The following is a 25900-nucleotide window of genomic DNA, read 5'->3' as shown; positions in this document are numbered from 1 at the left end:
GAGGGCGCCCTGTGTGTTGTTGTTGCTGTGCTGTTGCCGCGCTGAGCAGTTAGCTAGCGGCAGTGTTCTTCTGCAGATGTCAATTGTTAGCAGAGCTGCTCTGTGCAGCGTTATGGCATAATAATTTTAAGGGAGAATAAAAAGTCGACACACATATCTCATTCCTGACGGAGGACTCTACCACTACACTTCTCCAGTCCATTCACAGAGTCGTTGCATGGTAAGACATGGATAGGAAGTGGGCGGAGCCTTTTTCCGTCATTTTATTACGACGCAAAGTACAAACACCTGTGGACACACAATCCAACATCAATAAACGGCTGTGCTCCCTGGCTAGCTCACGGGAAGCAAGACCAAACGACACCTCCGTCTCCTCCTTGTCTGAGCTCGCCACATTGGTGTTAGAAGTGGGATGATGGTGGCACCCCATGTTCTGACCCGAGTGACTTTTCCCCCGCGGGTCTTGACCGGCCGGTGCGCCAAAAGACGGCACCTGGACATTTGCAGGACTTTGTGTGGGGTAATGGGGTCGTCGGGGACGACTGACCCCATAGGTGGGGGCTATGTAGCGGGTCAGGGCTGTTCGGGGTTCTGTTTGTACAGTTATGTTTTGTTTATGTTGCCATAGTGATGGGTGACGCCCTCTCGCTGCGACGGTGTGTCCTTCCGGGGTCAGAGGGCGCCCTGTGTGTTGTTGTTGCTGTGTGGTTGCCGCACTGAGCAGTTAGCTAGCGGCAGTGTTCTTCTGCAAATGTCAATAAATGGCTGTGCTCCCTGGCTAGCTCACGGGAAGCAAGACCAAACTCCGTCTCCACCTTGTCTGAGCTTGCCACAATATTAAACATATCAGGTCCCCATAAGGAGAATCATGTGCTAACGGCTGTCTAAATGACTCGAGTAAAGTTTGTAGCATGCATGCTTGTTGTTTTTGTCTGCTTCCACTTGTCTTTGCACTAGGATGATGTCGGCGTAAACGCGCAGTCATATTCGTTGTGTTCCCACTAGTGCTGTCAGCCTTAATCTCGTTGAAATGACGTTAACGCCACAACACGGCAAATCTCCGTTAACGAGCTACCCCTGATCGCCCTTGCGTGGGGCTAGACGGCCAAAACGTTAACGAGCTAACTGCGCTAACACACTAGTTCCCACCCATGTAATTGAGCATTGCTGGCACATCCAACATACTGTTTTACTTTAGTCCATTACGCGCTTACCTTCAGGGTCATACCTCACATGAAAACCAAAATAATTCTAAATGCCAGATCTGAATGAGGGTGGGGGAGGTCCTTCTTGCAAGGAGAGCTTAACTTCTGTCTCGCTAGCTTGCCCTGCGCTCTTCCTTCTGAAGATGCTGTCTGTGTTGAGCGCTCAGTGGATCTGCGTTCGACTACTCCGCCTAGGCTGCACTGTGGAGCGCAGATCCACTGAGCGCTCAGCGCAGATCCACTGAGCGCTCAACACAGACAGCATCGTCAGAAGGAAAGTTGATAAAATAAATTACAAATTTTGTATTGTTCATACATATGCGTACCGAACCGAAAGCACTGTATCGAACGGTTCAATATCGATACGAGTATCGTTGCACCCCTAGTATAAACCTTTAAGATCCATCATGAGGACTTATATAAGTGACTAAACTGTACAGTCAATTTGCAGCATTTAAAGTAAAAGTGATTTGGGTGTAAAGTATAGCGTTAACGTTGGAAAAGAATAATTTCAGCAAACATACATACAACAACAATAAACACATGAAAATAAAGATTTATTACAATGACAGAATTTGAGCAGTAAAAATTAATTTCTTGTCAATCTAATTACAATCACTTCTATTTACATAGATATATATTTAGGGTATAATCATATGAAGCCATTTGATTGACTTAGGTGCAGAACCCATTATGGGACAGTTTGAACAGTGAATTCTCCACCAATACATCATTGAGACTTTAGATTGCAGACTCCAGTCTAAGAAGATAAAGTAAACATTTCTTACCCAAGCAGGAAGTGAACATTGTTTTAACATTGCTCTGAACGTGCTCTATGGTAACTTATGAAGTGTGAAAAGAAAAAAGAAAAAAAAAAAAAAAGCATTCTCAAACCACAAGAAATACCCACATAATTTATTTAGGAATCTGCTGGATAGACGTGTGTTCACATGTTATGACAGCAGCCGTGTCCACAGTAACTAATGGATAATTCTCTTTTTCACCAAATCTGTGCTATGGCAATCCAAGCACGACATTAGACAATTGCATTAAAAGCATAACCCAAAATTAAAGTCTAAAAATGGATTTCTGACATAGAAGCCTAAACTTTTTAAATGCATGTGGAAAAGATTCATGTGACTGTGCAAAAATAAAAATGGGTAAATCCCATCTCCACAAGAGAGCTCTAAAAACAATGTAAAAAGTAGTTACAGTAATTACAATAAAATCAATAAAAACAAAACGCACAAAACTGGTGACTCCAGATGCTGTTTACAGATTTCTGGGAGCACTGAGGTAAAACAGTTTCAGCCGAGGCAAGCACAGCCAGCAGCTTCACACAGCAGATATTAAAGCACAGCAGCCTCTTTAAAAGACGTGATCCATCTGTTAAAAAAAGAAAAAAGAAAATATTATTACAATATTTTAATATTATTAATATTGTCACTATATACAATAATAAATAGCATCTCTCTCTACAGTACTTTTGGGCAGTCTCTGGGCTGTCAGCTTTAAAAATGTAGTAAACTTTGTTTTTGTGGTAGAGTTTGAACTGCGACGTCTGTGAGGAATCAGCTTTTACAACAAATCCCAGCAGGGGCAGACTCTCCAAAGCTGCCACGTCCTGCATGAAGAAATGAAAAACAAACGTTGCAATAATTCTCTTTGTTCCAACTGCCATACTGAGCTTTTATTAATACAAGTAGAAGACTTTACCTCACTTGCTGCGTATTTGTACAGGACCTTGTCTTTAATGACGAACCATAACCTCTTCCCGTGCTTTTTAGCCACCTTGGACACCTGCAGGTACCCACTCATAGAGGAGTCGTCTGTGCTGGCCGTCACCTTTACAAAGTAAAAGCAGTCTGATGAGTTTTCTGAACATTATATGAAGCCAAGTTGGGACACTGTAAAATGTAAATATAAACAGAATGCAAATCTTCTAAATCCAAATTTTTATAACAAGAATTGAAAACATTAAATGTTTAGAAATTTTACTATTTAATGAAAAATATTAACTCATTTTAAATTTGATGGCAGCAAAACTTCTCAAAAAGTTGGAACAGGGGGAAGGCTGGAAAGAACTTTCTATAACTAATTAACCTGGATACATAAAGTCTTCAAAAGATTCAGAGATTCTGGAGAAATATATCATGCAAAGAAGAAGCCATATGTGAACATGAGCTAGAATCACTGCCATCTTCTCTGGACCAAAACTCATTTAAAATGGACTGAGGCAGGGGTGTCCAACTCCAGGCCTCGAGTGCCGGTGTCCTGCAGGTTTTAGGTGTCTTTGATCCAACACAGCTGATTCAAATGGCTAAATTACCTCCTCAACATGTCCTGAAGTTCTCCAGAGGCCTGGTAATGAACTAATCTTTTGATTCAGGTGTGTTGACCCAGGGTGATATCTAAAACCTGCAGGACACCGGCCCTTGAGGCCTGGAGTTGGGCACCCCTGCAATAAGGGGTCTTCTGGTCCTCTGGTGGGGTCCACGGAACAGTTTTCTGCTTTCCCTTAGTCCAGGGGTAGGCAACTCCAGGCCTCGAGTGCCGGTGTCCTGCAGGTTTTATGAACTTTATGAGGAGGTAATTTTAAATCAGCTGAGTTGGATCAAGAACACATCTAAAACCTGCAGGACACCAGCCCTCGAGGCCTGGAGTTGGACACCCCTGCCTTATTAGCATTCAGTACAAAAGCCTGGATCTCTGATGGTTTGGGGGGGGTCGCACAAGAGCTTATGGAATTTGCAGCTTGCATATCTGAAAAGCCGTTATTAATGCTTAGAGGTATTAAAAGCAATATATGGTCCCATACAGATGAAATCTTTTTCAGTGAAGACCTTGTATACTTCAGCAAGAAAATGCTAAACTGCATACATCAACAGTCCCCTACTGAAAACATTTCAAGCACCATAAAACAATAAATACGTTAAAGAAGACCCAGGACTGTTCAGCAGTTAGAATCCTATATCAGACAAAAATGGGACAACATCCCTCTCTTGAAAGTCCAGCAGTCCAAAATTTTTTCTATTGTTCTATTGTGAATAATAAATAAACTACTGCAGTAATAAGGTTGTAATGGAAAGTGTATACAGATGAGGGCGACATATGAACTACCTCTTTGAGGGTTGCGGGTATCAACTTCTGCTTTTTGTGGAAAGTAAACGCAGTTCTTTTTCCAAGTTGATGGGTCTGTTCGCCTTTCTGCTCCAAAAGAACTTGGAAACACTGGTCACACACTCGAGTAAACTTGTTCTTTTTATATTCGAGAGGGAATTCATTGGAGGAGCAAGATTGGCACACAACCTGTGGAAGAATAAAGCACAAGTTTTACTTTTTTTGCCCTTCCATCTCTCCCTCATTCTGGACAGTAAGCATGTTGTACAACTGATGCCTCACCTTTCCGCACGCACGGCAGTGATGTCTCCTCCACGTTTGGGTGAACTTGGAGGTGCAGACCATACACATGGAGGCCCGCTTGTCAGGGATCCATATGGGGGCTTTGGATCCCAAAGGAGCACCATCGCCAACATCAGTGCCATCCAGCTGAATATGAGTGGTACAAAAAAAAATGAAGGCACACAGGAGTTTCAGTGGCTGCTCATACAATGTTAAATGTTGCTCACATATTGCAACAGCCGGAGATGTACTTTTTTAAGTGATCTTACCACATCTCGAGGCTTGCCAGGGGTAAAGCTGCTCGTCTTCTTGATGTGTTCACTGATCGCTGTGGAAATCGTTTCAAGCCATTCGTCCTGTTCCTCGGCCGAGCTACAGAAAGAGAAAACAGAGCATATGTAAAAAAAACAAAAAAAACCCAAAATAGATTCAAGAAAAACAAAAAAGAAGAACATACACTAATGAAATAAAATGTAATAACAACAACAACAACAACAACACACCATCTTAAATTACAAAGGCCTCTTTCATTTCTGATCATTACCTCGCGGAGAGAATGAAAGAACGCTCCACGCTCACGATGTTCAGCTCGTTCTGATAGGCCTCTTGACTCGGTTTGCTAACCTGTAATTATTTTCACTGTGAGCCGTGATGCCAGGATAAAGATGATCTCGTGATGTGAGAAAATGTGAAAATTGACAAACAGAATAAGAATGAGTTCTCACCTTCATTCCTCTGAGGGGCAGCGTGTTTTTGAACATGTACTGGCCTGACTGAACGGGTTTGGTGTACAGCAACATGTCGTTAAACTAAATGGAAAATGACATGAAACATTTTCATTCTGTCATGACCATCGAGTCTCAAATACACCAGTAATAAGATCATAAAAATGTGGGGAAAATATCAAACAAATGTCGAAAGACATCTGAGCACCATGGAAGCTAAATCTATTAATCAAGCCAAGTTCCTTATATCAGCTCAACAGAATGTATGACCACATGTTTTACTAGGAAGGGAACCATGAGTGGAGGCACATGACAGAAACACTGCTGTTCGATTGTGATTTGGTTATGAAAGCATAAAAGGAAATATCGACTATACCAGGAAGAACATTCTGGGCTGCATAACTTTCCTCGACAGCTTCATCAAGATCCCCTCTTTAAGGTATATCTGGGAAAAAAAAAAAAAAAGGGGGGGGGGGGAAGAAATCACAAAAGTGTAAATTAGCAAAAAATATCCCTCCCCATATTTTACTTTATCACTCTTCTCACTGCCTTTTCTTTATCCAGAACTTCTTCGTGCAACATGTGAAGAAAAGTACTTTGCAGAGCTTGAAGTTCATTATTTTCTCCAATTGATGGCCTAGAGAAGGTCAATATTAGCAGCCCGCCTTAATAATCACGTGGCAGCATGGTGGCTCAGTGGTTAGCAAGAACATCCTGGACTCAGGCACACTCCCGTGTGCTGTTTTCATGGTGTCCCAGTGCTTGTGTGGGAGCTTCAGTTTCACCCATCAATAAATAAATACAGTTTTTCCAATTTCATTGTACTACTGTACTATGTATGACTGTGCAATGACAATAAAGAGTTATCTTATCTTATCTTATCTTAAATAACATGCTACGTTAACGCTGCCTACGTCAGCCCAGGAAACTCTTGCAAAACATATTGTTAATCTCAACTGAGGAAACATTGCGTTCCCACTTTCTCACCAAGTGGAACAACTCAGTTAAATATGCCCAAGCATAGTCAAATAAACCAGACTCTGGTGGTTACACCTGCTTGAGTACAGTATGTATCGCCTAACGGGAAACCAGTTTAGCTGCTTCAGTTTTTCCCAGAGTCCTTCATGCTGGAAAAGCGTGATGGCTCACTGGGACATTAGAATCAGAGAGACATCATCCGTGTTAGCACAACCTTTGCTTGTCCTACATTGACATTGCCTGTGTACGTACAAAATCTTACAAAAGCTTTATGACCTCACCCGGCCAGGCTGGACAATCTCATGGTTGCCAATCAGACGGCACTGGACACGGATCAAACTCTGGAAGATATCCTGAGAAAAAAAACGAGTGGAATGTGTAAGTAACGTGTATTAGGGATTTACCATGTGATTGCTTATCATGAAATTTCTATTTTGCTCTCACCCCTTGTTTCATGAAGTCATTTGCATGACTGGCCACCTCTTTCACTATAGCAAGGGCAGCTGAATGGACACAAATTTGTAATTGTCACACACATGACATGAAATATTTCCATTCCACTAACACCATCAAGAATATTTACGGATCTGCAGGTTTAAAGAAATTAATAAAATAAAGGTTATGTCGTTACCTTCTGTGTCTTTGTAGTCGTCTGCATCTTCAGGCAGGTTTTTTAGATAATCTAAAACAAAATAAAAACATTTAAGTTTTGCTATCAACAGTGTAACCACAACAAGTGATCAATAAGTACGCAAATGGGTGTTAAGGGCTCAGTCTCTATATCCAATTCCTGGAATGATTCAGAACTTAAATCCTGGATGAAAAGGTCTTCAGGTGTTTACGTAACGCAGCTATACAAGAGTGACGTGGGAAACATTCATCATATGTTGGCACTGACCGATTAACCAGACTCGTGAATCCACAAGCTCACTCTTGTTGAAGCTTATGTTATGTCACCAAATCTGATTCGGACCCTACTTCAAAAGCCTTATTATACAAGGAGTCAAGAAGGAGCACAAAAGATTTTCATAATAAGCACCAGAGGGCAGCATGATGCCTGAGATGAGACATCAAAGGCTGCGCCAACGTGTACAGTTTAGGAGTCCAAAACTACAACAGTGAGCTGAGTTTGTACTTAAGTTAAACTCACCTTTAAGTATTAAATAAGAAACATAAAAGATCTATTTCAATGACTCTTTATTTACAGGTTTACCTGTGAGTAGCAGCTGGTACTGAGGAATCCTCTGTACAGGTTTTAACAGGTAATGCTTCAGAGCCAAGCTGGCGCAGCGTGGACTAGCCTTAACAAAAAAAGAGAACAAAACCAAATCAACATTTAATGGTTTTTGTTTTGTTTTTGAAAAAGGGAGCAAAGACACTTACACGCAGAACAGGTTGAGCACCATTACCTCAAATTCCCGTACTACTGCGCCAAATGCTGGATTCTTCTTAGTCTGCTCATCCAGGAGAACCACATTCCTGTCAAACTCACGAATGTATGTCGAGTACATCTTCAGATAGGGCCCCTGTTTCAGGAAAATGTCTGCTACCTGGGGATTCTCGTTCCTGTAAACAAAACAGAGCGAAAAGAAAAACACTGGTCAGTTCCTCGATCCATCTATGTGATTAGGTGGGGGGGGGGGGGGGGGGGGCTTACTTTGGTCCATACTTTTGTTTTATAGTATCTATTTTTTCTCCTATAGAGTAAATGAATAATCAAAAACATGTGAAAATATATATTCTTACCCAGAGCTTGAATACTTCCTTGTGGATCATGAACAGAAAAAAAATCACCAATGTTCTGAGTTTCCTCTTTACCCGACTAACCACACTTTCAACAGGCACTAACGGCACCACATAGGTATCGTGACTTGATTTAAGACCGTGGGCATTAGTATGGAGTTAAAACATAAAAACATCCCTCTTCCTCTGAAGACTATCAGTTATTACTGCATGGTTTAGCTCCCAATCGGCAACAAGAGCACATGTAAAGCTCTCAGTAAAAAAAATAAATAAATAAAAAACTTTGTTATACCATTTAGCTATTCTTTGTCTCAGTTCGGAGAGGAGGTTTTGGTTGAGTTCGTAGAGCTGTGGGAGGGAGTACAGTATCTGGTTTAGAAGACGGTCCTCAATCACAGGCTTCCCACTCTGGCGAGAGGCTTTAGACACTGCATCACGGAAGTCCTGTTGATAGACAGATAAAAAGTCAGATGGACACAGCTTAAGTGCATTCTTAAAAGACAATTAAATTCTGTTTTATTTGCATAGTGCTAAATCACAACAGCTGCCTAAAGGCACTTTATGTTGCAAAGTAAAGACCCTACAATAACACAGAGAAAACCCCAAAAATAAAATGACCCCATATGAGGAAGCACTTGGTGGCAGTGGGAAAGAAAAACTCCCTTTTAACTGGAAAACTCCGGCAGAACCAGGCTCAGGGAGAGGCGGCCATCCTCTGTGACCGGTTAGGGGTTAAAGGGGCAAGACAGGACAAAAGACGCACTGTCATTCTTATAAAATAAAATCAGGACCAAAGAAATAATAAATACAGAGCAGCAAACACTGAGGGTACCATTTATGGTTCGCTTTCTGGTGGTTTATAGCGACACATGGCAAATAAAACTGCCAACAGACCATGTACCCAGCAGAGAGCTCCTGTGGTTAACGTGCGATTTCCTCCTACTTAAAAAAAAACAAAAAAACAAAAAAAAACAGCTGACAGTGTAGGAGGCGGCTCACATGGTGAAGGATGTAGCAGAAAAAAAAAATTAAAAGCATATACGTTTCACGAGACTACGCTGCAGACAGTCAGCGGTAACAAACGTGTGACGTTTGTTGAGAAAAAGGCCAGTTTGGTTATCTTGTTTCCATTATAACACATGGGTTAGACAAACAAAGCAGCTAAATCAAAGTAGCTTTTATTGTCTGCATTTAGATCCCGAAAACGAGAGCATCTAAGAATATGCATTACCAGATAAATCAGATAGAATACACATGCTGTGGTGAGTGCTGATGTCCGTTTGAGTACCTGACAGAGCTGGGTAAAATAGAAAGCCACTTCAACATTGCTTTGAACTTCATCTGATCTGTTCTTCACAACTGTGCAATCCACGGAGACTCGAGCGCTTCCCGTGTATGCTATACAGTCATAGATGGGAGTCGTCACTCAAGGCTACTACATCTTACGTACCAGCCCTGATCAAATTTCCTCACACTTAACACTGCAATTCCTGAATTTATCACATCTCCTCTTCCTGAGCAGATATGATGAACTGTCAAGAAAAAGCGACTCAACAAACAAACAGAAGCAGATGTGGAGATTCTCGTAGAGATAGGGAGTGCTTTACTTCACCAATCTAAGAGTGGGTTGGCAAAGACTTAGTTAGACTGGTTGGACGACACATAAAAAATATTGTTCTTCCCTTCTTGTCGCACAGCAAACACTGCAGGGGAAGTACAGCATAGGAATCAGATCATTTTTTTGGCAGCGGTTAAAACAACGCGACTGTGTATCATTCAGAGCAAGTATAGTGTTACAATAAGAACCTTTTATTGCCAGAAGGACGGAGAAAAGTCTATTCTGCCCTTCTATGAGGATCAAATCAAACACATATGGAGAATGTGGGCTCCGACACTAGACCAGCACTGGCTCAAATATATACCCACAGCTCTTTTCATGGCAAACACAGTGGTTGCTTTTGTTTAAAAGGTGACATGTGGAAGTACTCACAACATGAAGCAGCTTCAGGACGTCAACAAACCTGGAAAAACAAAATACAGTTATAATGGTTACGCAATCGCTGCCTCCATACAACAATACATCATCATGTTTTGTGAAGTTTTGACATATATGTGTGTCTACCCATTACAATGAAGGTGAATGGAAATTGTTTTGTTTTTTTCCAGTCAGGCGCTTACACACAGATTCTGCAAGACTCTACCATCTGTTGGGTGCAAGTGGACCAGTGTGTCAAACATATGGCCCAGGGGCCAGAATCAGCCTGACAAAGATTCCAGTCAGGCCCGCTGGAAGGCTTTGCAAAATGTGAAGGAGTTCATAGATTTTGATCATTTAACTGTACTTTCACGTTTTACAGCTTTCCCTATGGAGAAAGACCTCCCCCACTGCCATTCATACTACACCAAAGTAGTTTTTTTTTTTTTTTTTTATAGCACATTTAATGACAAAAGCAACGCTGACCAAAGTGCTGTACAGAAATCCAAAATAACTAGTACCAAGTAACTTTTATTATTAGCACCAAGTACCTCTCATACTGTATTAAAAGCCAGTGGATACAAATGTATTTTTAGATGAGATTTAAATTGATTGACAGTAGGAGCCTGCCTGGTGTGTTGGGGTAGATTATTCCACAGTTTAGGCGCTACGACCCAAACGCTCGATCGCCTCTGTGAACCAGCCTAGACCTTGGTATGGCTAAAAGCAAAAGATCATTTGTTCTAAGAGATCTAGAGGGCGCATAAGGCTGCAAGAGGTCAGACAAATACCCAGGAGCCTGTCCATTCATAGCTTTATAATCAACAATAACATTTTAAAATCAGTTCTGAAGTGAAAAGAGAGTCAGTGGAAAGAGGCAAGCACCGGGAAATACGTTCACATCTTTTAGTTTGCATCAGAAGGCGAGCTGCAGCATTCGGGACCAACTGCAGTCTTGCAAGGCAGGTCCGACTAATTCCAACATATAATATAGTTAAACAATACAAGACACACACCAGATGATCTGGATGATGAGCTACTAGAACTTTTTCTTTAATATTTCATGTAGAAAAACTGAGATGTACTGTTGAATTTGCACTTCTTAACAATTAAATGTTTAGTTAAATGGCTTTTTCTCCAGTCTTTTCCCCCCAGTGTGTAAGTTAATGTTGCAAACACCAAGAGAAACTTTTAATCTACAAAAACCCACAACAAACCTGAGAGACAGACATCCCAAAGTATGGGCAAAATTATCCTAGACTATGTGCACACGTGGAGTTCAAGAAATGCAAATGAGGGAAAAAAAGGACACTCACACACTCTCAGAGGTCATAATTTCTTGTGCAATGTTGAATATCTTGTTTTTCTTCTTTTCACTCGCCGTCTGATGAAGACAATCAATAAAAACAGTACAGTTTGAATAAAACAGTACAGTAAATGTAGCACACACACTGCTCGCAGCAGACGTACAAGATGCAATAATAATATATTAATCTATTAGAAACAGCATGAGGATGATGCTATAAATGTTTTTGTTTTTCTTGTTAAAGGAAGGCGTGTTCTCCCCTGCAGGACTATTTTGCCTGCATCCTTGAAATTCCTGCAATGAGCAAACCCTGTCAGGATCTAACAGCTTCTGCTCCTCACCGTTTTCTCCTCTGGCTGCTCAGGGTCACCTTTACTTGAGTCAGAGCTGCTGTCATTCTCGCCTTCGTCTTCTGAGGTGGTCTGGATAAAGTCATCATCAAACGGCACCTCAAGAACAATGTCTTTTTCAAAGGAGCTTCTGTAAAAAAAAAAAAAAGTCAGAAACACGTGTTAGTCAAAGAGCAAAACAGGGACCGACAAACACAAACAGGGCAGGTAGTCTTGACACACAACTATCTGAAGGCATTTATTCTGCATTTGAAAGGCGCTGACACACCTTTAAAATACACATGGCACACGAGCGAGGGGAAGGGAATTTCAGAAGAATGAGGAAGATTTCTGATATAAAAAAAAAACTCTCCTCAGCATTTAATCCCAAGAATTTCTTATATGGGAGCATTTATTATTAAAAGTCATAGAAATGCACACAGGAAAGGGAAGACTTGACACCTTTAAATGTTAAATCTAATTATCAATACAATCACAAGCCTACTCCTACTGCATCTTTTTACATCTGCTCACAGAACTCAGAAATAAGGCACCGTCATCGTCAGCAGTTTTAACAGGACTTCACATGAACAGTTAACAGGAAATTGTGCCAAAGATGCGCCGCATGTCTAAAATGCCACAATTCCCAGAGGATTCTCAGAAGGCACCTCCCTGAACAAAACTTACAAAGAAAGAAAGCAGACAAAGCTAAGGGTCTGTGCCCCCTTTACAACCGCTGTAGTACTTCGCAGTGAGCGGTCTCTGCTATGAGCCAACGTGTTTCCAACATGTGAGTGTTTGAACCAAAGCGCTGCGACATGCTAAGCTGTTGGAGGCAGCGTGTACAGTTACACAAACTGTAATCCTGTTATCCAGCTGACTTCTGCAAAACTGCTCATTCAAAACCAGACATGTGAAATTCTTTGCCTACTAACAGGATTACTACAAAGATTACTTCAGGGAATATACACACAGGAAAAAAAATAAATAAATTAAAAACTGGAGCCAATGAAGACGCAAACTCAGAAACATTTAAAAAAAACAAAACAGAAAAGAATAAAAAAGGGTCAGTTCAACAAAAGTGCAAAAAAGTAAAAACGTATCTATTTAGCACTGATCTGCTTCTTATGATGAATGTATGTAGATCTGCAGAAACGGCGCAATATCTAACAGTGCAAACACAAATCTGTACATAAACAGATTTAATGCACAAATCTGTGATATTTTCTCAGCTGAATTTGTTCATAATCTGCAAACAAAGTTAGAACATGTTCAGGAACAAATAATAGAAAGCACATCTTAAAACTTTACTACAACTACCACTAATAATGTTGATGATCAAAAATATTTCACCCATCCGTTTTCCACTGATTCAATTTAGGATTGAAGGTGGAGGGGAGACGGCAATTGTTTGGACAAGTCACTAAAATATTGCAAGAAAGCCATTTACAGTCACATTCACATCTATAGCCAGTTTAGAATCACTAAATAGCCTAAGATCATGTCTTTGGACTCTGGCAGGAAGGCGGAGTACCTGGAGAGGAAATGCAAACTCCACACAGAAAGAGCGGCCAGCCCGTGGATCAAACACAGGAGCTGCTTGTTATGAGATGACAGTGCTGTCCAGCACAACACCGTGCCACGGTAACACTTTCATTAGCCATTATTTACAGTTTTCCAAAATGACAGAAACAAAATAAAACACTAATAGAATTAAATTAATGACAGAGGACAATAATTAGATTAAATGTTAAGAAAATGGGAGCAAGAGTAGACAGTGACTCAACATATAGTAGTTTAACAAACCAATACAAAGACCAAACAAAACTCGTCCTTCACACATGACACATTTGGAACAAATGTTCCAGTTACTATGATTATTTAAGTATATCTTATCCTGGTCAGGTACTTCTTCTCAATGAATGATAAGATGATGGTTGGCAATGTCGCGTGCATGCTGGAGGATGTTTTTCGTTTTGTTTTTCCAGTAAGTGTAGTGCCTTTTTTTATTTTTTTAATCTTGAGCTGATAGATCGCACGTTCCTTCCTTCATTTTGTTCTGGTCTGTTCATGCAAAGTCTTTTCTATGTTTATTGTTTGACTGATTTTTAAACCCTAGTCTCCAGGAAAAAAATAATCATCAGCTCTATTATCTGAAACAGTTTTGAAAGGTGTTGCTGTTTTTGTGGCTTCCTCCTCTGACACTACTGTTTCCATTTCTTCACCCCTTATTTATTTAGTACTAACTTAATGCATCACCATCATCACTTTCTTCATTACATCTTAGTGTTGATCATGGCATGCAGATTGCAGATTATTCTAAGTCACTACAGAACAAAACTGGCCAGTGGACACGCTTCATGAATCTGACGGGAATTTTGTGAGAAGCATAAGCACGTCACCACCCGCACATTTGTGAACAAAGGCCAGAAACTCCTTTTGTTCCCCTAATGCACACATCACTAACAGTTTTATAAACATATATACTTTTTAGCATTAGGTAGTTATAGTTGGGATTGTAGGTTTTTGGTTTGAAAACAAACAAATCTAACTATTCAGTAAAAGGACTAGATGTTGTAGTCCCTGATAATGGACTGATAACGGATAATCATTGTAAAATGAAAAATAAAGTCTTATATTGAGTTCTGATGAAAGGTTTCCTCTTTAAGCAGCAGATTTTTAATTCTATCACCTCCACTCTATTGAACTGAGCCTTTAAGAAGAGAAACAGGTGTCGTTTTAGCGTCTTCCTAACACCAGATAACCGCAGAGCTGCAAACACAAAGACACTGTGAAAGTGCTTCTTAAACCACAGAAATGTGGATTGCATTGATCTAGTATGTATTCTTCCCTTCTAGGCTAAAGATTGTCTCTGCCTGTAATAATAACAACATGTTTATACTTTAAATTTGTGTAGTTTAAGTCAGTGTGTCAAGGCTATGCAAGCACACCATACCTGTCAAACTACCCTGACAGGAATTAGAAAAACAAACAATGCGAAGGCCCTCTGCGCTCTTCCTTTTCGCCCTCTGTCATCAGAAACATATTTTGCAGATGAATGGTTGTTTAAAAGAAATTTCAGGACACAATGAAGAACGTGCTGTTAAAAATAAATCAGGTTTAGAGGTAGTCGAGTACATCAGGTCTACCTGTCACAGAGTGCTGGTGTCTGTTGGTGGTCTTTCTCCAGGGACATATATGGATCCTGCTCCTCATAAATGCCCTCATTATCATACACCGAGCTCTCCGAGGAGTCAGGGTGTAAGTATAAGCCCTGTGGGTCAGTGTAAACTGAGCTCTGCCATGGTTTAGGCTGTGAGTAGGGGTCCTGAGGATATGGCCCTGAATTTTCCACATTGGCGAAGTCTGATATCTCCTCATACACAGGGCTGTCCTCAAATGGGACAACTTCTCCTTCATTTTCTCCGTCCACATTTTGCTCAAACTCAGTAAATGGAGCGGAGAATTTACGTTCGGGATAGTTCTGCCATAGGTCTTCGTCGTTGTCAACACTTAGTTCATTATCATCGGGAGTGTAGTCTGGGAACTGGTCTTCTTTTTCCGTCTGCCTGGGTAACCTACTCTTTGATAATTTCAAGGGTTGTTTCCGGAAAGAAATTGTCTTCTGTACTTTTTTAGAGCGAATGATGTCAGCGCCGGAGAAGGACTTGGCTTTGCTCACACTGGAGCGAGAATGCCTATTAACTTCAGCTGCTGGATGGTTACCGCTTGATTTGTCAGTGGAAGGCAGAGGCGGCTCCTTCTTTTTCCCGTGTCCTTCAAACTCCCTTGCTGCTCTCTCCTCAGATGATCCCTTATTCTGATTCAGCAGCTTCTTTCTCTGGGGCTTCTTTGGAGGTACTTTACCCATCCCAGTTTTCTCCACTGTGGCAACAGGCTGGCTGAGGGCCTGCTGACTATGCAAAATGCCATAAGCTTCCTCCTCATCACCCTTTGCTTTCCTCTGAATCTTTTTATTATTCTTTTTAGCGGAGAAATCCATCTCATAAGTGCCACGGCCCCAATCGAGATGTTCCCCTTTCACGTCCTTTGGAATTGCCTGAGGAGCCGAGCTCAGTACTTTTTCGAGCTCAGACAGAAAAGGTTTTTTCTTGGGTGGAGCAGCTGGAGGGGGACAAGTTTTCACTGACGGAAAAGCTGGCAGTTTCTTTTCACTTTCAGGTGCACTGACAGACAGTGATGATGTGCCCTTCCTGTCTGGTGACACCGCCACATTTTTGGTGTTTATTTCTCTGCCATCTTGGCTTACAGACTCTTCCTTCCCCTTCTCCCCCTTTTCCTTATGGTCCTGAACAGCTTGCCTGGGTTTCTGTGGTACAGGGATAGGACTGGGCTTCCTAGGGGGAGCTGGGATTAGTTTGGGTCGTGGCACACTGAGAGCATCTTCCTCTGGTACTTGTCCAGGTACACCGTCAAGAATTCCATCATTTGCCTCATCACCCCGCGTTCTGTGAGGAGAAGTCGGCCGAAAAGCCACCTTAGGACGGGAAATATTAGTATTTACAGTGACATTTTGGTAAATAGCATGTTCGTCTTGAACAGACTGATAGTGAGTATGGGTGGGAGAGGCGTTCGTTGTTCTGAAGTATTCATTGTTTATTTTCTCTCTGCTATGATTGCGGGTGCCTTGAGAATTGACGCACGTGCAGTTGTCACTGCTGCACAGACAAATAGGAACAACGTAATCCCAGTCAGGCCTTTTGCTCTCGTGCGGCAGTCCATTTTGGGAAGCAAGGCGACCTACAGTCTGGGGGGTATCCGACGCAGATGTCTGACGTGGGCTCGTCCAGACAGGTTGCCTCTCTTCCACAGGAGTGTTGAATTTAGAGGGGCAGGGTTTGGGGGCTAGCGCCGGTTTCACCTTCATCTGCGTGCCAGGAGATGGTTGCGAGAGGCCACCTTTTCTAGGGATCAAAGGAGATTGCCGTGGACTTTCGTAGTAAGGCAGCTTTGGTTTAGGGGCCACAGGTGGCTTATGCATGCCTGGGAATAGAGAAATGAAATATATGAAGTTGGGACTTGAGGTAAAGTTATTTCCTCTGAGGGAAAACAACATCTAAATGACTGTAACCCTGACTATAATGTAATGACTGTGTTTTCTTTCACTGCTGATCCTAACCTTGGTATACATCATAAACAACCTCTCCAAGGGTTCAAATATCACATGATTTATGTTTGCCCCTCTATGTAGCAGCACATTACTCCAACTAATAGCTCGCGTCAACACGCAAAAGTGGGGGATTAGCAGGTGGGAGATGAAGAGTGGGAGAAGCAGTAAAAGGCAAGCCTGTTGACAAGCAGGGTTTTCAAGGCGTTGTTTTCAAATATTTCCCTGTTCAACAAGACACAGTTTGAACTGCTGACTGCGAACAAAATCAATACAAAACTCGAGATAATCAAATGTAACTTCATTTAGAGCTATGCTGTTTAAATGACTACCGAGCAGGCTAAACCTAAACAGGTGAGATTTATACTGTGTAGGAATAGAAAGAAAAAACATGCTGAACTACAGTATAGAAGTACATCTCTGAGCATTTACTATTTCCCGATTAGCCATTATAAGCTCACCGTGTTCACGTATAAACCAGAAAAGTCATCGAACGGGGAACTTACCTGAGTTCATCATCGCTCCACTCACTTCGCTTCTGTTTTTCTTTCTTTATTGTTTTCCGGTCCTTATATTAAAAATAAATAAATAAATCAGTGAAGACAAAAGTCCTTCATATCCGGATAAAGTTCAGATCGTCGATTCATAATGTGTCAAATAATCGACATTTTCTTTGATTTTAACCCGAGCGGCACACGTGATTCCGCCGCAAACAAGTTCTTCTCTCTGGCGCACCGGCTGTTGATGTTCTGCGATATGTAGCCAGCCAATAGCCGCGAGCTTCCTTTTTGTTTCCGAGGACGATCCACTAGAGGCCCCCCAGGAGCCACAGACGGCCAGAGTCAATCTTTGCATCCAAATCTTCCACAAATTGGCATTATTATGAGTTGTCACACTGTAAAATCTCTTCTCCACGCGGAAACAATAAACACTGACTTGTAGTAAGATTTAACGCTGGCTCATGACTGCTCAGGAATTTTGCAAGGTGCCATGCACGCATATCTTTCCTCCTACATCATCTTTTCTATTATTAATGGTATGACTAAGAAGCCAAAATTATGCCAGGAAGCCAGCAGCTCCTTTGTAACACATATTTTACGCAGAGGAAGAAATACTTGAAAATATATATATATATTTCCCATCAGTTCCCTCCTTGTGTCAGCAGGTTGATTCTGCATTTAGTTATTTACAGGAAGTCACAAAGAAAGTCAGATGACTGACAGCTTGACTTGGTGAATAATATGAAGGATTGAATATAAATAATGGATTAGTTGTTGCTTTTTGCCATGTTTATTTGGCCAAGTCGAAACTCACTGAATCCAGGAACTTGTGGCAGATCTCTTGCCCCTGATCCATGTTTTATTTCATGGAGGAATATCGAGTGTGTGACAAGACAAGGGAAGGGAGGGCGTTTTGGTCTGTTGCTGGAATGATGCAGTGTGATTCCCGTCCCTGCAGAGGGGTTACATATCTTAAAGAAGGGAAAGTGAAGACTTAATTGATAATATAAATAAGGACTCAAGCATCATGTTATGTTTCAGTTTCATTTTTTTATTCCACAGAGAAATCCGTCCGAATTTCACGTAAATGTTGATGACAATTTTACATTGCCTTCGCCGTTTCCCTTTTCTGTGAAGGGCTCGGCGTGATGTCGTCGCCTCAGGTTAGTGCTGTGTCTGCAGCCGCAGGAGTGTTCACGGAATCACTGTGTGCAAAGATTGGAAGAACACCAGTAAAGTGTTCAGCTTTAGAAAGCCAACTTCTGTTATTTGTGGTTCTGTGGTGATGTGTTCCAGTATGCAATAACCAGTTTGATTCATTGGCTTACAGGACATCAAATCAGAGGGGATTGTGGAGTAATACCTGAACTTGTAGTCTGAAGGGAGAATCAGACCTAATCTGTAGTCTCTTCTGCTTCTGGAGATTTGCTTTTCAAGGACCCTGGCTGAGAAGCTGTGATCGCTGCATATGTAGCCCGCGAACAGCAGCTTCCCTCTGATATACATCTATCACATGAGCATATAAAAAGTACTTTACACGTCTGAAAGTGGAAGAAAACGCCTCTGCAGTCCCCCACTGCAGTTATTTTTACCCTCCCCACATGTAAAAATGTTAAGCGGGGAGGGCTTTTTTTTTTTTCTGCAGAGAAGTGGTTTACAAAAACGTTTCACAACAAAGGTCATACATCATGAGGTTATTTTTAAGCTTTAGATTTCAACACAGATTGGCGTTGATGCGACACCACATCCTGTTATTTGTAATGTATGTGCTTTCAGAGTTTCTGAGTAGGGCCTGCTGACCTACATTATTTAAGTGCTGACAGTGTGTCATGTGACTATAACTCAGACCTTTATGTTTGATAGTGAAGGACGTTAGCAAACGTCACTGAAGCAGTTGTCATTAGAGCTCCCTTTTGTATTTCCTACTTTTAATACTTTTAATACTTTTACAGGAATGTTTGGACATCAGGGGAAAGTAGTGGAGCGGTGCTTGTTGCTGCCACCCAGTGGGGACCATGAAGGCGTGCACTTTGCATAGCATGCAGCTTTTGGACAAGTCTGCAGTAGGTTTACTGACCAGGACCGTGCCGGGAGCAGCTCTGTGTCGCTGGCGCAGCAGGATGTTCTTGGATTCGTAGCAGGGATTCTCCATTTCTATTTCATACCTCACCACACGAAAAGAGTCCATCTGACACTGGATTTTAAGAAAAAAAAAATCAACCTGTTACTGAATCTGACTGGCTCTAAGCAACACTGTTTTTACCCTTGAAAATGTGCCTCAGTATCACTAACATAACTCTTATTTTGCCTAGATTCACACCTGAGTGCAAGGCGATGTTCTGTGTTTGTTCTTCCTCCTGTAAAGATACTCCAGCGAGTCCTGGCCAAGCGTTGCGTGCGTGTCGACAGGCTGACGTGGACAAGTCACACACACAACAAGGATCTGTTGACTCTGTGGAGGCTGGCCCATAATGAGAGCATCATACTCCAGGTCTGTCACTACCGGCATTAGTTTAGTGCTGCAGCAGCAGCAGCTCCTCCGCTGCCCTTCCCCCAGCAGTGCCGCTCTGAGTAGATCCGGGCACACTGTGAGGGGGACAGAGGGGGGGAACGGTGCCACTGCAGGAAGGAGGGTGACGGCGGCCATCTGCAATTCGGGATTATTTGGAAGAAAAACTGACCTGGGAGACAGGGAATCTGATGTTTTATAAGGCTACTAAAACATGTAGCAATTGACTTTTTTCATCAAACTAGAGCGTCTGGTCTTACTCTGGTTTGATGCTCCCGTAAATCCGAAGGGGTCCTAGCTGCGTGAATCCACGTTCCTTCTTTTCAGGCTTTCTAGGTGTCCTGACAACAAACAGGTCAAAAAAAAGTTAAACTGTTCTTTAGTGTGCCTTTCAATAATGCAGCAAAGATCTAGTGCAAGTGTAGCACAAGTGAAGCACTGAAACTGCTCCGCAATGTGTTTCTGTTACTGCAGCTCAAGAATAACTAAAGCAGGTGCCGTTATAACTCGCTGGTTGAGCAGGTAATCCATACACTGTAAAGCAGTTTTTGTCCCCGCTGGCCTCTCGGCTAAGTCCATCATGAAAAATACATATTTTAAAATCTCAATGAGACTTTTACCTGGATAAATAAATAATATATATAAATTCTCTTTAGTGTGTTTACTTGGTTAAGTTATCCAGAGTAGAAACATCCAGATATCGCTGTATGTCACATCATTTTCACACATCCACTGGAGCACTGAGCCCTTCTAAATGTCGCCCAGTGGAGCTGTATGTCGGGAGGAAAATGTCCAACTCATTAAATGTTTTTCAAACTGCTACATCTTCAGGGTGAAGACTGTGTAATGTTTAATTTCATCTCTGTGAGAGTAGCGAAGGTATTTGCCCAGTGAATTTACAGAGCACCATCGGGTGCCATGTGTCCTGTTTCTAGCAGTTTTGGAAATCGACTGAAGAGCAAAATCTCCTGAAAATGTCAGAAAATGTCCTGACCTGATCCTCCTAACATAACATTGTTCAGAGTTTGTGTGTGGAAATGGCTTTAGCGTGCACCTAGGCAGGACAACGGGAAAGTCCGGCGCTCTTTCGGCTGATTGCGACAGGTGTCCGTGAAGCTCCCGAAACTCATCTCTGCTATCCTCCGGCTGGACAGGGTTAGCATTTACTCGTTCAGGTAGCTTCACAGAGGGCAGAGCAGCTGACTGTGCCTCTTTTCTCGGCCTGGTCCTCGGTGGGGCATCTGGCATCCGCTTTGAGCCAGGACACTTGATACCTGAAGGAGAGGAAGAGGTCACTCAGAAATGCACACAGATACAGAGTTGCACAGATGACCGTGAACAAGATCCTCATGGAACTATTCAATAATGTCGAGTTTGCAGGATAAAGTGATCCTGTAACTTTTTGCTTCATTGAACTATTCCAAGCAGCTCCGACCAGGTCAGGTTTTCTTGATGTTACAACCAGCTGTTGCAGTTTTATCACATGTGGGGAGAACAGGGTGAATGTCAGAGAAGCTAGAGAGGCTATGTTTGGAAGCTGTGAGCGTGTAAGTACCGACAGCCACACGATAACAGTCCAACCAATCTTCCACGGTTTTGTGTACTCTTTGCTGAAGCCTGATCAGTGTCCCGCTAGGATGACCTCCTCTTTTCCAGTGTGCTGACGACTCCTCCTGCCTCTTCCCTTCTCTCACCATCTGGAGAGCATCCCGAGAGCACACCGACTTCTGCCACACAACATTATGTGCGCATGGTAGATTATGTTATGTAAAGCATTTAGCTAGCTGCTCTATACACAGCAACCACCGACTATTTGTGCACAAACGCACTGGTGGCTATTAAGCTAACTGCTCCTCTTTATCTAATCAGCTGTTTGATTCACTGTTTGTGTCACTTTTCCACTCAGACACAATCATCTGATCATTAAAAGTGTCTTACATGTGTCAGTGGGGGATACAGGAGGTCTTGAGCAGCATCAGAGATAAACGTTTCCCGAGTCTTCAAATAAGACTGCAAATGCAGAACTGATATTACAGAGAAATATTTTAGCTTCCTCAATATCAAGGTGAAAAACAATGTAATCTTACTGTTTCCTTTGGCTGATTAAGGTGAGACCGAGCAGAAAGCGGAAGCTGGGCGGTTTCATTTTCACACCTGAAGGTGAGCACTGCAGACGTACCGCTGGACAGACTCACAGACACGTGATCAGAAATCTGCAGGAGACAAGCAAACACTTTTATCGGTTATTAGAAAATGAAAACCCTAAAGAACAGCAAAGTGGCATAAAGAGTTAGCAAGTCCTCCTGTCTTTGTCGCCCGAAACGATCCAATCTAAAGCAAAGAAACCCTGCAGACAATAAAATATGAATCTCTACGTCCTGTCAGAGACAGTTAGTGTTGCTGGGATTTATGCATGAGTAGGAAATCTACACCGTAGCTACATCGTAACCGCAAACCCCACTGAAACCCTACAAAGTGAGCTGATGTGCATGAGAGTGGATTATATATCCTGAACCCTAAAGTATAACATTGACAACAAAACTCCCCCATCATATTTTTATGATTTTTTTCCAAGTCTCTTGTGGTTATAGTACCATAACATATGATTTAGCATATGTAATTCCAAAGGCAAAAACCACAGGGACCAAAAATCATTTAGATAGTTTGCTAAAAAAAAATGTAATATTCATATTTATTTTCAACTTAGTAATTTTTTAAAGGTTTTTCAGATGTAAAAGCATTCTTGCCTAACAAAATGAGGAGTGCTGCATAAAATGTTTTTATTATTTCATTGAAATTCAATAAAAAAAAATCAATCAGCTGCCTCCCCAGAAATATAAGTACACACTGTACTGCCAGTTCCTCCTGTGTGTCTCTGGCTACTTTTGCTCCGAATTTTTCAGTTTATTGATGAGAGAATAGCAACAACAACATCGAGAGGAGATTAATTCGTAGACCCCACCTGTATTGCAATCTTTTCCCTGTGATATGGCTTCCAACTCCACTCCTTAGTTTTGTTTCCGTAAATATCGCACACGAATCCACCGTTCTGGTCCCACAGTGCTGTGACGGCCGAGCTGCATTAACAGTTACAAAAGATTTAAAACAAACAGGCGAAGCATGTGCAACAGAATTTTGTTATACGTGTATTTTTACATGTTACTTCATATTTTTCAGTAAGAAAAAAAAAATGAAAAGAATGGAAGCCACCTGGCATGCACTCACCTGAGAGGATGCGTGACGGCCCCGCGCCCAAATGCTGTAATAGTCGCGAGGATGGTGGGAAATTGGCTGTCAGTGAACACATTGGTATAGAAGCCTCCGCAGGGCAGGCCTGAGTGACTCTGGCACACTGCCATGCAACCAGATGGGTAACTGAGGGGCCACAATTACAGGTCATAAGGTCAGCAGCAGTGACACATTTTCCATATGCCCAAATCCGCCTTTAATTCTGGACACTCATTAAAATTGAAATCTTTATGAATAAACATGATGAGAAAAAGATGATACTATATGAATGAGGAGCCATCGTTGATCCTGTAGTGCAGTTTTTGCCGGGCAGGATCCTGCTGTTTCACTTCTGGTATCTGTGGCATCCCGTTGACTAAAGAGGAAGGATGGTCCTTTCTTCTCCTGCGTGTCACGTTAGCCTTCGTATCCCCATAGTGACGGAGGATAAGCTGTTCGTTCGGATCCAGCTCAGTTGTTGGCAGTTTTCTACGTTAAAAAAAATACGGTTAAGTGTAAACGTTTTTGGACAAATGTGACTTTTGTCGTTTTCGTGTGAGTGTTCTTGACTGGGTTAGATGTTGTGAAGGGGTTTTTTTGAACCATGGAAATAAGCCGTCATCTTTTGGTGTTGTTCTATTTGTTGATTTTGCTACTCCTAAAGTTTTTGCTCCGTCTCTGATAGGTTTGTTTTTTCCCCATCTTCAGATGGCCTTTGCTTTTACTGACCTTTCTTTGGACCTCATATTGAGAATTTAAATGAAAAACTATCAAATGCAATTGCATCATTTGAAATCAACTCCAGATCTTTTATCTGCCCAATTAGTCATGAGATAAAGAGGGAATCGACCTCATTTGACCATCAAACAGTTCCAAACAGTTTATGTGCAACCTTTGTCAAACCCTTTGAAATAAAACTAAAAGTCAGCACTTCAACCACATATTGACTGTTTGATTTCAGATCCCCTGTGTTGTGTACAGAGGCAAAATTACAAATAAATGTGTCACTGTCCAAAAGCCTATGGACCTTAACGTATATTAAACAATGCATGTGAAAGTACTGGATTATATTGCTTTAACCAGATAAGGATTTCAGTAACTGATGACCAAATGTAAAATAGCCTGAAATTCAATCAAAATGGATTCATCAGATCAGCCGACCAACAGGATCTGATCATTTGGAAATGCAAATGCTATTAATGCAGAAACAGACGCTGACAACTCACTCTGGATCTTTTGCTCCCTGCAGTCTCTCCACCACCCACTGATACAAACTGATCCTGTTCAGCACATCACTGGAGGCCTGATTAGGCTGAGCGATCAAACCTGCACACAAAACACACGACACAGCGGAGGCAGTGACAGAGTCATCTACGCAGTGCTGCAGCTGCATGTCATACCTGCATGTTTACACTTACTGGATGAGATGGAGGGAGTGGCTGCTGTGGAGCTGCGAGCTGTTTAAGAGCAAGAATGTGAAACTTAGTCTTAGAAGGATTATAATACAATTTCCAAGGAATTTCACGTAAATGCACTCCAAACTCAGAGTGCAATGCTCAGAGAAACTGCAAAAAGAAAACAAACAAACAAACAAACAAAAAAAAACAAGAGCTACATCTCAGTTTCTACATGCCTCACAAAAGAAGACTGAACAAGTATGGGCTGTTGGAAAGGTCCAATTTGGGGGGGGGGGGGGGGGGATTAGATGGATACCTTCCTGGTATGTTATCTTCCCTTGTAGTGTTTTTATGGCCACAGAAATGTGCCTGAAATTATTTCTTTTACCTCTACTGCATCTTGGCTCGCTCTTTTTCACATGTGGGTTTAGTTTGGCTCGCGACTTTCTCCCTGTGAAACCAGCACTTCTTGCTGCGCACGGGTTCTCCTCTGCCGTTTCCTCCCGGCCGCTGGCTGACACCTGGCGGGGAGGTTGCTGCAGCTTCGGGGAGCCCACAGACTTCGGTAGCTTGTCAGTCAGTTTGGGACTTGAACGCAGCGCCCCTGCAGTAAGATCGTGCCAGGAGCAGTTCAGAATATTTACAACCCCGTGAGGAAGACGCCTCTCATCAGCCCACCTATGCTGCCAAAGCAGGCGAGCCAATTCATTTAATAACTGAGGCGCTGCTTGCTTGTATGCCTCGATCGAACCGTTCAGGGTTAAAGCAGACGATGTGCCAGGTTTATCGCCTTCTTCCTCCCTTCCCTCGTTCTCCTCCAGATTACTATGAGAAAATAAGACAGGTTATTTACAGTAAACCACGTTTCCTTCTCCTCCTCCTTTTTTCGGATGCTCCCACAGCAGATCATCTCTGTCAGAATGTGCAAGCCTCTAATTACCTTCGTATCCTGCCCTCGAATTGTGCTCCTCCATTTATCACACTCAAATGTAAAATGTTTCCTCGCTCTCCTTTAACTCGATTTCGTCCTGCTGGCTGCAGAGAGGCAAGTGGACGGTAAAAGTTGTGCTCTTTCTTTTAAACTACACAGTCAGCAAAACGCATCCTCACCTCACCTGATCAAAGAAATAAAAGGGCCCCCGTCTGCCTTCTGTCCCACCAGAAGAACTCATTTCCCGTTACAAAGGGAGAAATCCCCCACACTGTATCTCTTTGCAGCAAAGCAAAAGTAACCTAGCTGAGAAAAAGTGCTTCAAGATCAACATTTCACTCCAGCAAATACCCCCCTCTCCGTTCATGTTCTCGCCTTGTTGCTTGGATACGCACTTCTCGCGTTACGCACGTTAATGATCGACTCTGGGCATCAAATTGAATCTGTGACAGTGCAAACAACAATACGTTACTCTCAATAACAGATAAGGTGTCGAGCGTTTGGCAATGTGGACACACAAAGAGAAAGAAAGGGCGCGCAGGTT

The 25900-nt window shown here is 42.1% G+C and overlaps 2 protein-coding genes across 5 annotated transcripts; both read right to left on the bottom strand.

The window, feature by feature from the left end:
- Nucleotides 1-1745: 1745 nt before the first annotated feature.
- LOC113026559 (FYVE, RhoGEF and PH domain-containing protein 6-like) lies at nt 1746-17859 on the bottom strand. The gene is made up of 20 exons (XM_026175479.2): nt 17298-17859; nt 14813-16667; nt 11676-11814; nt 11345-11412; nt 10044-10074; nt 8346-8497; nt 7720-7876; nt 7524-7611; nt 6942-6992; nt 6755-6813; nt 6592-6663; nt 5709-5777; nt 5333-5416; nt 5152-5231; nt 4877-4979; nt 4608-4754; nt 4326-4514; nt 2922-3050; nt 2690-2829; nt 1746-2591 (listed from the first exon to the last, which is right to left on the bottom strand). Exons 1-20 carry the CDS (start codon nt 17308-17310, stop codon nt 2555-2557), a joined length of 3663 nt encoding a protein of 1220 aa, XP_026031264.2. The 5' UTR covers nt 17311-17859; the 3' UTR covers nt 1746-2554.
- Nucleotides 17860-18321: 462 nt separating this feature from the next.
- Nucleotides 18322-25753, bottom strand: LOC113026556 (uncharacterized protein C3orf20). 4 transcript variants are annotated; one of them, XM_026175473.2, is made up of 17 exons: nt 25541-25753; nt 25366-25460; nt 24814-25250; nt 24447-24485; nt 24255-24354; nt 23311-23517; nt 23026-23175; nt 22763-22877; nt 21888-22013; nt 21739-21810; nt 21356-21527; nt 20855-21074; nt 20061-20141; nt 19612-19972; nt 19369-19485; nt 18655-18797; nt 18322-18496 (listed from the first exon to the last, which is right to left on the bottom strand). In XM_026175473.2, the coding sequence occupies exons 1-17, from the start codon at nt 25595-25597 to the stop codon at nt 18451-18453; spliced, it is 2538 nt and encodes an 845-aa protein (XP_026031258.1). In that variant the 5' UTR covers nt 25598-25753; the 3' UTR covers nt 18322-18450. The 4 variants fall into 4 exon arrangements, with proteins under 4 accessions (XP_026031258.1, XP_080159971.1, XP_080159972.1 ...); XM_080303845.1 differs by having other exon boundaries at nt 18322-18797; XM_080303846.1 differs by lacking the exon at nt 21739-21810 and having other exon boundaries at nt 18322-18797.
- Nucleotides 25754-25900: the final 147 nt, after the last annotated feature.

Source organism: Astatotilapia calliptera, chromosome 7 (assembly GCF_964374335.1).
Source record: "Astatotilapia calliptera chromosome 7, fAstCal68.1, whole genome shotgun sequence".
In the NCBI taxonomy this organism is placed as follows: domain Eukaryota; kingdom Metazoa; phylum Chordata; class Actinopteri; order Cichliformes; family Cichlidae; genus Astatotilapia; species Astatotilapia calliptera.
This window is presented reverse-complemented; position numbering and strand designations above follow the sequence as displayed.

Excerpts from the sequence above, each read along its gene's own strand:
- LOC113026559 (XM_026175479.2), bottom strand. Across the intron at positions 10,075-11,344 it reads ATTATGACCTCTGAGAGTGT|GTTTGTTGACGTCCTGAAGC; the intron begins GTGAGTGTCCTT and ends TTGTTTTTCCAG. Across the intron at positions 2,592-2,689 it reads AGCCCAGAGACTGCCCAAAA|ATGGATCACGTCTTTTAAAG; the intron begins GTACTGTAGAGA and ends TTTTTTTAACAG.
- LOC113026556 (XM_080303845.1), bottom strand. The coding sequence starts at position 25,597 with ATGAGTTCTTCTGGTGGGACAGAAGGCAGACGGGGGCCCTTTTATTTC. Across the intron at positions 21,811-21,887 it reads TTAATCAGCCAAAGGAAACA|TCTTATTTGAAGACTCGGGA; the intron begins GTAAGATTACAT and ends CTGCATTTGCAG. Across the intron at positions 21,528-21,738 it reads TGTATCCCCCACTGACACAT|AAGTCGGTGTGCTCTCGGGA; the intron begins GTAAGACACTTT and ends GTTGTGTGGCAG.